The sequence below is a fragment of the Cystoisospora suis genome (genome assembly GCF_002600585.1).
Source record: "Cystoisospora suis strain Wien I chromosome Unknown contig_501, whole genome shotgun sequence".
NCBI classification, from domain to species: Eukaryota; Apicomplexa; class Conoidasida; order Eucoccidiorida; family Sarcocystidae; genus Cystoisospora; species Cystoisospora suis.
Genome location: NW_027153302.1, coordinates 107,143 through 118,436, shown reverse-complemented (window position 1 = coordinate 118,436; position 11,294 = coordinate 107,143). Strand labels below are relative to the sequence as shown.

Genomic DNA, 11,294 nt, shown 5'->3' with positions numbered 1-11,294 from the left:
TTCTTGCTTGTTACCCGGGTCGATCCACGAGTCTATGGACACCAGGTATAAAGGCCCATGCGACGTAAGCAGACCCGATGAAACAATTCAAAGCGACGCAGTCTCTCTTTGCGATCCACCCACAGCAAGGCAAATCAACCTCGTTGCTCTCTTCGTTTCCTCCTTCCGTCGAGTTCACGAAAACGAGCAGGGAAAACTCAGGGGGCGGCCTCTGATGCGAAACCAGCGCTTGGCGCCGCGGTGGTGCTGCGACCCTAGAATAGGACAGGTGGCACACGTGTCCCAGGCTCACGCCAACGGAAAAGACAGAGGGGCTTCTTCGCCCGCGTTGAGAGATCACCCCAAGATTAACGTTGTCTATGTCCTTTAGGCGGGAGACAGACGGTCATGAATACCTGAAAGAAACGAAGGAAAGCATACTCGCGAACGGTCACGACCCAACACTGGTACGCCTTTGAACTCCTAACGAAGCTGGACGAAACTCGTTCAACATGACCAGAGTGCAGTTGCATTCATGGTGCATTTCTATTCTTGTCTATTGTGAGTGCCGAAATACTGTTCAACCACACGCTCGAGTGCAAGCCCTTGCACACATACATTCGATCATGCCTCTCGCTGCATATGCGTTGCACGGCGGAACAGACACGCATGCATTTGTTCTCTGAAATGCAGTTATACACCAGACACGAGCACGGACACGTATCGGTGCGAGAAAGACAGCCGGAAGCGGTTGTCGAGAGGACAGCAAGGTGGTTTCTCTGACTCTTTCTTGGCGACGCAGGGAGACCTAGACTGGCCTCTGCTTCTACCAGGCTCTCACCTTCCGGCGTCACCCAGACGTGTACGTATAGGCCCGCTGCCTGAACGGAAACAAAGGTTTCCCGAAGAGGACACATCGGTTGTATAAGGCGCACTCCAGCACGGAGTGCGTTACAAAGCGTTGCGTGCCTTTGAGTGACCGCAAACGCCACAGCACGGACACATTCTCACATGCAGGAAACATCTCGCCGTCCTTTCTTCCATTGCCCACCGTCTCTTGGGAGCTGCCTCTTTTGCACTTCTTGTATGCTTGCCCACCCGCGTGTATCTCATCTGCCCGGCTTCTGTTGCCGCGCGGGAGCTATATAACTATATACATATATATATACACGTAATCACACACACGTGATGTGTGGTACACATAAGCAGCGAAACCAGTACATTCTTTGAGGCGGAAGGTACAGATAGAGGCGAGTTTTCCGTCAGTAGGAGTGAAGAAAAGAATGGCGTCGTGCATGAAAAGCCTCTCTCTCCTGGATCTCCGCTGTTGTTATTTTTACTGTTGCACACACAGGTGATAAATGGCTGCCGCGTCGGTCAGACCAGCACGCGACGTGAAGCGCCAGGGACGCCTCGGCCGACGGTGTGAAGTAGTCGGAGCTCGGACAGGGAAGGCTGCGCCCTCACTTGGCTCCGCTACAGCCCCGAAACTGATGGATGTGCCGGAGACACCGGCTAGAACCCCTCCGGGTATGAACGCAGTTGAGCAAGAAGGAATGCGGGCTAGGGCTAGCTCATGTTGTATAGACTGAAGCTACAGCTGGCGTTGAGGTAGCTGATTAATCATTTGCGCTTGCACACCTATGAGTAGGCAAATAGAAAAATAGATAGTGTTTCACGTGAAACCACCCGCTATGCGTGGCATGAATCAGCCTCTCATCTCGTGGGGCTTGACCAACCTGTCTCGGAGACTTGACTACGGTGACGCGGGTTAGGTGCCCGTAACGCACGTTGTCCGTGTTTTCACGTGAACGACAACCAGTTTCTTTGGCCAGAGCTTCTTCTGCTGACGCCGGACCCGACTCTTGGGCTGCTGTCCCGAGCACTTCGACCTGTAGCTGCGGACAAGAGGAGCCAGACCGCTCAAAGTAGGCCGTCCCGTGAAGACAACGTGCGACAAAGACACAATCCTGAGATCTGGCCTTTCTGAGTCGACAACGCTGTCGATTGTTTGAACGAGGCATGTCGCGGGGAAAGATCACACAGTGCATTCCTGTGTGATCTTTCCCTACTTAGGCGAAGGCGTCAGGCCAAGTCCAGAGGTTCTGTCGTAGAATGGTTTTGTTCCGTACTCTCTGGTGTGCATGCTGTCTGCGTCTGTCCCCTTCCTGTGTCTGCGTAGCTCGAGACAAACCCTACACTCAGTCCAGAAGTGGGGCTACTCTTCCTCAACTAGACGTGCCCATGGTCTAATCGTCGCGCCACGCTACCGCCCCGCCAAGAAGCTTCCCAGGGTGTTACACGAACAGCACGTGAAACGTTGCACCGGCACGAACATGGATAACCAGGGTGGGTCTCCTGAATCGCAAACACTACATCTGCTAGCACCACACACACAGAAAAAGAGAGCTAACTATACTACGCTGCAGAAGCATTCTGGTACCCCGAAGGACCCAGGTACAGCCACTCGTTGTGGGCACGTTCGTATTCTTGGAAAAACTGTCTGATACGAATACGAGGGCGCTTACTTCAGTCAGTCGAATGCTAACGAAACAACAATCGGAAGGGCCACTGAACTCTACGGAAATATCGCAGGAACATGCCGTGCCCTGTGCTGCCCGGCAGAAGCTTGTAAATAGATAAGCCCGGTTCGGACCATAATCCCCCTTGTGTAGCCCTCCTAACAAGACCAGCACCTGGATTGCAGTCCCGGCTCCCTCCTGCCCTCAAGGGTTGATCCTTCACGTACTTACCTGAACATGGGCGGCACAGCGCCCCCAGGCGGAGCCGAGCGCTGCGCGAGCGAGTAATGGCGGCGGAAGTGAGACGGAGAGTCCCTTGATGTCGGCGAGGGCCTGCTGGAGTGACAGGATCAGGAAGGGGAGGCAGGGGAACCGCTGGAGTTTATAAAGGGAAACGCCGGCTAAAACACCGGCATCTGGCCAACAGCAAGAACCCTCACAATTATTTTTTCGTCGCGCTACCAGCACGATATCGCCTCATCGACTCGCAAGGGTTCAATTCAGGGTCCCGAGGAAGAATTCGTTATATCTTATTCTTCTCTACAGAGGGACAAAATAAGGGAGCCACTGACCCGAGCAATTCAACTTTCAGACAGTGAACCCAATTCCTTTGCACGTGGCCGCGAGTGACTGTCGCCGAACGCAGGGTTGAACTGCCTTCTCAAAACTGACTCCGCGTTTGATCTGCCCCATCGTTCTCAAGAAGATAAAAAGTTCTTCTTTGTCTCCGACGTTGGTCGGCCAGGGTTACCTACTCAGGTTCTTCTAGCAATCATGCAGCCGTAGCAGAATGGGAACAAACCCGCACAGTACTGAGGCGATCGAAGAGTCGCAAGACTGTTTACTGACAAAAGGGATAGGCGATGTGTGTGATCTCTGAAGCCTGTGCATCGACCGGCCGCTGAAGGCGGAAGCGCAGTTTCAACTACAGGCAAACGGCACAGTGCGCGCGACCAGAAGGTAGCAGTCCATTGAGAATAAGGCTGGTCTATAAATGGATGAGCGAAGGCCTTGGTTATTTTCTATGGTGAGAGACTTCGAAAGTCTCACTGAAGCATCAGAAGACGAACACCGGAGTTTCGTGGAGTTAGATGGGTCCCTTCCAGCAACAATATGGTTAGTGACCTGTAGAACAATCAGGCAAGCTAGAGAACGAGGATGAGGACAGACAATGCGTTCAAGACGCTCCTATCACATGGTGTTTCTGAGTCACACCAGAATCCAATCCGTAGCATTGGTCGTTACCAAATGGGGAGCAGAGACAAGACACTCGCGTAACCGGAGACTCAGCGGCTCTGAAACAAACTGACTTTGTAAGTTGCTGTTATCCACGGACAAATAACTGGAAGTTATATTTTGGCATTTCGGCTAGCCGACGATTCCTGCGATTTCCTACCACGGATGTAATACCTCGACCTCTCCGCTGCGTTTCCGCTCAGCATAGATGGATGTCAGGGAGACGCATCCAGGCAGTTTTGCTCGGACTTCATGGGGGTCCCCAGCCAATGTGATAGACGTGATTCAGGGCTTCAGACAACTTACACAGTGCTGACTACGCAGCCCATATGCCACATTCGTAAAGGATGACCCATGCCCCGCAAGCGGACAAAAAAACTCACGAGAAGAAGAGCGGACGTCGTACTGGCGAACTGGCGCAGGCGGATCCAAACTTGTTGGAGTAGATCTGAGAAAGAGCCACACGGATCATCATTTCTCTGCTGTCTAATTTCCGTGGGACAAGAACCACATCATTCTCGCGTGGAGAAAATGCAGACGCTTGCAGTAGGTGGGAAAGGTGGTCTTGACCCAAACTAAAAGAAAGGAAACTTACTCAGATGGGGACTGCTGCGGAGGGTGATCTGTGTAGCAGTTTAACTGAACATGTTTTCCCTTGGTGGGAAGCACCCCCCGGAGAGATACAGCGGAAAGAGTGGACCCGTTAGAAGCAGGACTGCCGACCACAGGAGGCCCTCTCTTCACGGTTAGCATGAGTTCCGTCGATCAGCACCAAAACAGGCTCCCGGTGCCCGTGGAACAGCAGACATGTTACAAGAGCAAACAAAGAGAGGGTAAAGAGCCAGCCTGCAAGCGAAGAACACTACAGCCCAGTCGAGAAAAACTCTGACACTTAGAGATGCCGACAGGATAAATCCGCAGGGGGAATCATATCCTAGGATGAACAGAAGCCCATTCGTATGTCAGCGCATAGCTGTAAGAAAGCGCGTACAACGCTGTATGGACTCGGAAATTCCGGGGGAGCCTCCGGTGACGCTCACAGTCCGACACAACAAACTTCGTCTACGAGGAGTTTCTGTACGGTCATCCCTCTGGGTCGTGGGATGGCCCTGCGACACTCACACAAACGCAGTTTCTTTCCGTTGTCCGCCCCATGTTTCCGCCTGCAATCTCAACAGTTAATCAAAGAAACTCTGGCATGTGTACTCTCAGTGCTCGAGAAACGAGACTCTTCTGCTCGGGAGCTACAGGCAAGGCTGGGAGTAATGATGCTTGCAGAAGCGTATGTCGGAGCGACGTCTTGTCGAAAAAAAAAGTGACGAAGAAACAGTAGAAGAAACTAAGTACAGACAAGCAGATGACTCACGGTGGCCATCGAGAACCGCATGTGGCAGCAGAGCCAGGGACAGGCCATCGAGGGCCACAACAGCCAAATGAGTCCCTCTAACTCTCGAACACACTTCACCCTCTCCTCCATCTGCGTCTTGCCCCCTTTCTCCTCCTTCCTGCGCCCGACAGCTCCTCTTCTTCGGTAACACCTCATGTTCTCGCGAGAAGGGCCGGTGCTTGCGTATTCTTTCTGCGGAGGCCTGGTCCGTGTTGGCTTCCTCAGAACGGGAGTCTGCTTCCACTGTCCCTTTGTCAACAGCAGAGCCATCTCGCACTCTGTCGTCCCCGCCGGACGACTCCGGGGTTATGCGTCTTTTCACTGTCCCGTGGTCTCCCTTCTGCCGCTCCTCAATTGACTCTGCAAGAGCGCTGCTGTCCTCCACAGAATAAAGGCGGCTTGAAGACCCCAGCTCTTCACAGGCCGGACTTGGCGAGTAACGAGCAGCGAGGCAAGTGAGTTCCGAGTCCAGCGCATTTTCCAGATTTTTCAAAGAGAAGCATCGTGCGACACGAACGCGCTGAAGCAACGTCGCCAGGATTGTTTCTTCTTCCGGATCCTGTTGCTGGAGCTGACTACAAGGCGACGTATTTTCGGAAGGTGAAGAAGAGCACCGACAGTTAGCAGGGTACCCATCTTGGCGCTGTACGGAGACAACACTGACAGAACACACAAACACGAGCTCTGTTTCTTAACAGATAACAGGAGCAGAGAAGTTCGTTAGCGTGGAGCAATGACCCTCGGGAACTGCAACGAATGTGAAACTCCACCCGCGTACAACTCGTGTCCTTGTCAGTCTGTCTACTGAAGAACTTCAGTGTGGAGTAGCATCCTTCTTTCCCCGTTCTGGGACTATCTATATCAGCATTATAGCTTCGGGTCGAGTAGAGAGGAAACCCAGGAGCAACATACTGACGTCCCCAACGCTCTACAGTCTTCCAGAGGCGTTCTCCTCGCTAGTACACCTGAGAGACGTCACCGAGTAAAGGCGCCACGCACTCCATACTGTGGACTGCATAGAGGAAAACCCTTTTCTTAGTTCCTTTGTCTCCCAGTGTCCGCGGTGCGAGGAAAGCAAGTTATTGACAGTCCCAACGACCCGTCATACGGTGAGTGAGCTTACTTCAGCCTCCGACCGGTACGCAGGGCTCCGCTTGCGCAGGGCAGCCCGCAGCAGTTTCTGAAGTCTCTCCAGGGGCAGCGTGCCGCGAAAAGAGAGCCACACAACGAAAGAGCAGGGACAGGCCAAGAGGGCATCCACGACGCAGGAGAGAAGAACCTGTTTGCAGAAATGCGCGGACAGACAGACGCACAACTAGCAAAGAGAGATGCGAGTCCACGACTCGCATTCAGCTTCCTCGCGGTACTCCGCTACGGCCCGCGAAGGAGTAAGCATGCATCGCGTGCTCACGGGTAGGGTTAAAGGCTCGACACACAACAGCCAAACGCCGAGAGTTCCCCGAAACTGTTGTCGCCAGAGCCCATAGCTACGTCCCTGAGGGTGGCGTACGTGCTTCTCTTCCATAATGTCGCACAAAGTATACAAACTCAATATCAAGATGCTCTGAAGAGAAAGCCACTTTTTTTTGAAGTGCGTCTCTAAATCCACCGAGCGTTGCACGGTCGAACCGCTCGTCACTCCAAGGAAGATGCTTTTCTCCAACGCCACTAGCCGGACTCAGGGGCATCTGCACCCGCGGCTTGTCAAATCCCTTCTGTCTGTTTACCTCAGTCAGCGCGAGTCCTCCGCCTGGCCCGAAGACTTCAAGCATCTCCCCTGCGTGCCAGCCCCTCCCTCCCAGAACCTCAGTTAGTCCGCTCGCCTGACTCTTCCACCATCCCCTGTTCACGACGCTGCAGTAGACCCCCCGTCGTCCAGACTCACAAGGCTTCTTTTCGAGCCTAGTACACTCTAAAGGACGGTATCTGCCTTTGTTCCTTTTCTGATTTTCTCCCAACCAAATTTCACCGCTGGTCGCCTTCCTCCTCTTCCGTTCCTGTGAAAAGGCTTCGGAACCGCACCTGCTCTCCTCGTCTGCACATTAAGGTAGGAAAGAGATTAAGGACACCGAGGAAGAGCAGGTTTTTCTGCTTAGCCAAAATGTTCATATTACTTGTCCGCGACACACAAGAAGAAAAGTCTCGTTTGCGAAGCAGCCTTTCACAAGACGGCATCAAGGCGTAGATCCTTCGCTGCTGCTCCACGCCGACTTCTTACTTCCCGTTCGCCCGCCCGGTCCTTGAGGGCATGCCCAGAAATCTCCATATGTAGAAAGTCCACGTCGTTTCCGTGACGCGCTGAGCTAACTGAGTGGCGTGTTGAAACCTTCAGTTGCTGTTATCAACCAGTGCACGAGTACGGTCGAGATAGCTACTGCGATACCCGAGTAGATGGAGAACTCTGAGCCGGAGGACAATACTCGGTTGTGGGACTCGCCAGGCTAACAACTTCCCAGCGTCAAAACACTTACGACTACTTCGCTACAGCTGCTCTTTCACACTCCTGCATACACGACGGCCACGAACGCCTTCCCGTAGGACAGCGAGTACTATGGCCCTGAGGTTGCTCATCAGAAGTGAAAGAGACGAACGGGAATTTCATTCACACCTTGTCCTCAGGTCGGTACATAGACAAGAGTACAAGGGAGAAGCAGGCCGCACAGACAGCGGTCGCCTAGGGAGTGTATCTCACCAGCATGTGGGGAACCGCAGAAGGAATCACACAAACAGCGTTGCCGCTTCTCTTTCTCTCCGTCGAACCCCAGCAGTCGAGACGCAGTGGTGATGCAAAGCGGGGAGTGGAGATCGAGAAGCACTGAAGAGACGGAGGGGATGGAAGGAGAGGAAGGGCCAGCGGACAGGTCCGAAGTAAAAGAGAGCGCAGGCGAGGAAGGCGGGCATAACCATGACGGACAGGGAAAAGCACGTTGCTCCAGAAGAAGTGCCGACGCACACGCGGCGTGGACGCGGGCGGTGTCCTACGAACACGGAGAGCAGAGGAGGGAGGAATACATTCATCTCACGGCGCCGTCTTCATCTTCTTCCAGGCATGGCAAAACGCCCTTCAAAGGCCTCGCTCCCTGAGCCTCGCCATATGAAACCGAGTAAAACACAAACTCGGCTTTGTCTTTTGTGTGGAAAGACGTGTTGCGATTGGACCGGAAAACGTTACTTGAGTTCTCGCGGACAGCAGCCCGGTGTCACGTCCCGCACAGATGTCCTTCACCAACAACGACTGACACTCACGAATTCTGTATTTCCCCTCCTCTTGCCCGTCTTACTCTCGGCCCCCACCCCGTGCAGAAGGACGCAGTGAATGGAGAGGGGCCCGGGGCTCCTCCTCCTCGGGCATGCCCCATGGACGGCCATTCAGTAAATGTGTTTCTTTCGGATACCCAGAGCCTATTTCGTCTGTCAAACTGACACACGGTCAGACGGTTCTCCTCACACACCGGCCAACCCGTGTACCAGGACAAGGCTACAGGGTCACTGCAAGTGAAGCACGCGGCCGGAGATCGGTCCCTGACTGTTCCCCTGAGTAAAATGCTGGTTGTCCAGGCAGTGCTGGAAGTGGCAGTTGCGCTAGAGAGAAATGAACGCTGTGCTTAGCGTAGCGTGGAGAAAGACTGGAGTATCTCCAAAGCGAACGCGGGCCACAGAGACCTTCTCTTGGACAAAGCGGCTGGTCTGCATGCCTCAAAGAGACCATTGTCGGTTCCGTGTTTGAGTCACTGGAAATCAGCCAGTGAGAAGACCGAGCATTGCGCAAACCACAGAAAAGTGAAGAACACGCCAGATGACGACGAGGGACTGAGACGGAAATAGATGGCTGGCACTAACAGGACAGGCGCACCTGACGGACAGATAGAGCGAGCCAACCCCCCGGCCGTTGCTCGGTCAAAGCAGGAGGGCAACACCTTGTATAACTAGGGAAATATATAGTGCTATTGCACCGACATACACGCGTGTATTCTTGTGTGTCTGGATCCTACTATTACATACTTCCCGCAGCGCTTCCAGTGAACACGGGCCTCGGAATATGGAGATCAGGTGCGGATTCCGAAGGAAAATCTCCTCAGCAACATGGTTGACACCCTCCGCGAAACTCCCGGACTACAGGCTCCTTGCGCGGCAGCTGGCTTACCACTTCACTCAGCCCCCGACTACGGAGGTCAGTCATGGCGATGCTTTCCACTGCACATAAAACGCAGTGTGACGCCGAGCAAGCCGATATGGCTTGCGTTGTCCTGCGGATCTACCGATGTCATGAGCGGGAATTTCAGACAGCGGGCTGGGTGAACAAGGCGAGGGCGCACACATACGCAGATGAGCACGTCAAACGTCTTTGACCCGAGCAGACTACTCCTTCGACGACGTGCGAGTGTGTAGAATGGACGGCATGTGGCCGGGGGGGCAGGTCACTGTGATTCGCTTTGTAGCTGCTAAACGTCCCGCGAGGCCTACGAGCGTAAAAGGAACTCCCGTGGATCTTGAGAAGGTTGTCGAACTGGTTTCGTGCGGCCGCACGCCTAGCCTAGCTCCGTAGGATATCTATTTCGGCGACACTGATCCTGAACGTGGGCGCCCCGTAGTGGCCACATCGATGCCGACGTAGCTGTTGGTAACATCGGGAAGGGCTGGCAATTTCGTCAGGAAGCTCCCTAGCTTTGACGTACGGTTAGGAAAGTTCTGGTGTACAAGAAACTGCTGTAGCCTCTTCTCCAAGCAGACTCTCACTGAGAGATGAGGCGCCGCACACCGGCCCCGCGGCCCTCCAGCTGAGACACTTCGATCCATCGTCTCCAATAGCGGTACGAACTCTGGGCCGCATACTAGACAATGTCCACCGTCCCTACAACTGAGCACCTGAAGCAAGACGGAGGCAGATAAAGCAAGAATTCAAGCTGCTCTGCAGGAGCTTAGACGGACCGCGACCAACCAGGGACCGAGACTCCAACACAGAGCGCCACCCGGTGCCGCTAGTAGCTGGGCCAACTGCATGGCGCTCGAAGGAAAAGCGGAAGATATTCGCCACGTGTACACAGTGGTCCCGTGCCGACAGCTGTACGGTAGTGATTCATCAAACCTTCAATGTTGCTAAAAAAAGACGAGGTCCGGATCCGCTCTAAAGCTTGTGCATGCCAGGCACATGCACTGTGTCGACGCTTCGGAGTGCACCGCCGTGTGCAACAGCGCTCCTGGGCCTCTCGTCACTCGGACCGATTGGGCATCGCTCCAAGCTGGGTAGCCCGGTAGCAGGATCGCAACCGGAGATGTGCAGCTGCAGCTGGCTACTGTGACTTCATGAAACTTCTGTTGGACTCCGGCAATCCCCGGGTTCCCGTGAGGGACGAAGACCTGACCTGTCCTTTTCGTCCTGGCGTTCGATTCAAAGACACACAACGGCAGGGCTTTTTTTCGAATGTGACCTCTCCTTGACGACGTGTCTAGCCCACACAGGCGATAAGAGAGACGTCACGACAAGCAGACCGCGGACTGGGTGTCATTACGCCTCCGCCAGGCAGCACCGTGGAGAGGTTACCGCGGCTCTAGCAAGACTGGCCTTCCCGAGAAGGCGAGCTCTTCGTTGCCGAGCCAACCTGAAGTGTCCGTAAATACCCAGTCCGCAGGAGGGACGCTCTCACGGTCGCAAAACAGTCGTAACTAAGGGCCAACGCCTAAAGTGTTTTTTCTGTGTCCAACATTGCTGCCCCGTTCCAATTCTTGTGCTAGTGCCGTTGGGAGCCAGGGCACTTTCAACGATGTGTAGTTTTCGCTTAGGCCGGATAACATCACGCTGAGTTTCAAGGGGACGGCCCAGCGTTGGCACGCGGGCAGTTTAGTGGTGCGCAATGCCGACGCGGTTGCATTGGTGAGGCACCGGGGCCGGGGCGCTTCGCTTGCCGGGAGCTAACTGTCTCGTGTTTGTTGAGCCCTGGATTGGCGACTGTGTCTGTTGGAGCTTCGTGTTTGCTCGTGCAACTGGCTGTCACTATCCCGGGGAAGTACCAGTGCTTGCGCCCCCGTGACGAGGTGTGGTCGTGCGGCGGTAGAGGAGCCGCTGCCTGTGGTGTTGAAAGTAATCAGCGCGCAACGCGTGCTTCACCACCGAAACTGAAAGAAACTCAGAAGCTTTATGTTTCAGTGGCCCAGCCCTGAAGAAATGTCTT

At 54.3% G+C, this 11,294-nt stretch overlaps 2 protein-coding genes across 2 annotated transcripts; one reads left to right on the top strand and one right to left on the bottom strand.

Annotated features, from left to right (window-relative positions):
• Positions 1-180: 180 nt before the first annotated feature.
• On the bottom strand, positions 181-10,249 carry CSUI_001280 (uncharacterized protein). The gene is made up of 12 exons (XM_068061486.1): positions 9,801-10,249; positions 9,269-9,318; positions 7,817-8,102; positions 6,852-7,159; positions 6,248-6,403; positions 5,104-5,767; positions 4,121-4,185; positions 3,552-3,626; positions 2,733-2,834; positions 1,719-1,877; positions 821-860; positions 181-395 (listed from the first exon to the last, which is right to left on the bottom strand). Exons 1-12 carry the CDS (start codon positions 9,919-9,921, stop codon positions 367-369), a joined length of 2,055 nt encoding a protein of 684 aa, XP_067926547.1. The 5' UTR covers positions 9,922-10,249; the 3' UTR covers positions 181-366.
• A 96-nt stretch (positions 10,250-10,345) lies between these two features.
• On the top strand, positions 10,346-11,261 carry CSUI_001279 (uncharacterized protein). Its single transcript, XM_068061485.1, has one exon. It carries the CDS (start codon positions 10,429-10,431, stop codon positions 10,561-10,563), a length of 135 nt encoding a protein of 44 aa, XP_067926546.1. The 5' UTR covers positions 10,346-10,428; the 3' UTR covers positions 10,564-11,261.
• Positions 11,262-11,294: the final 33 nt, after the last annotated feature.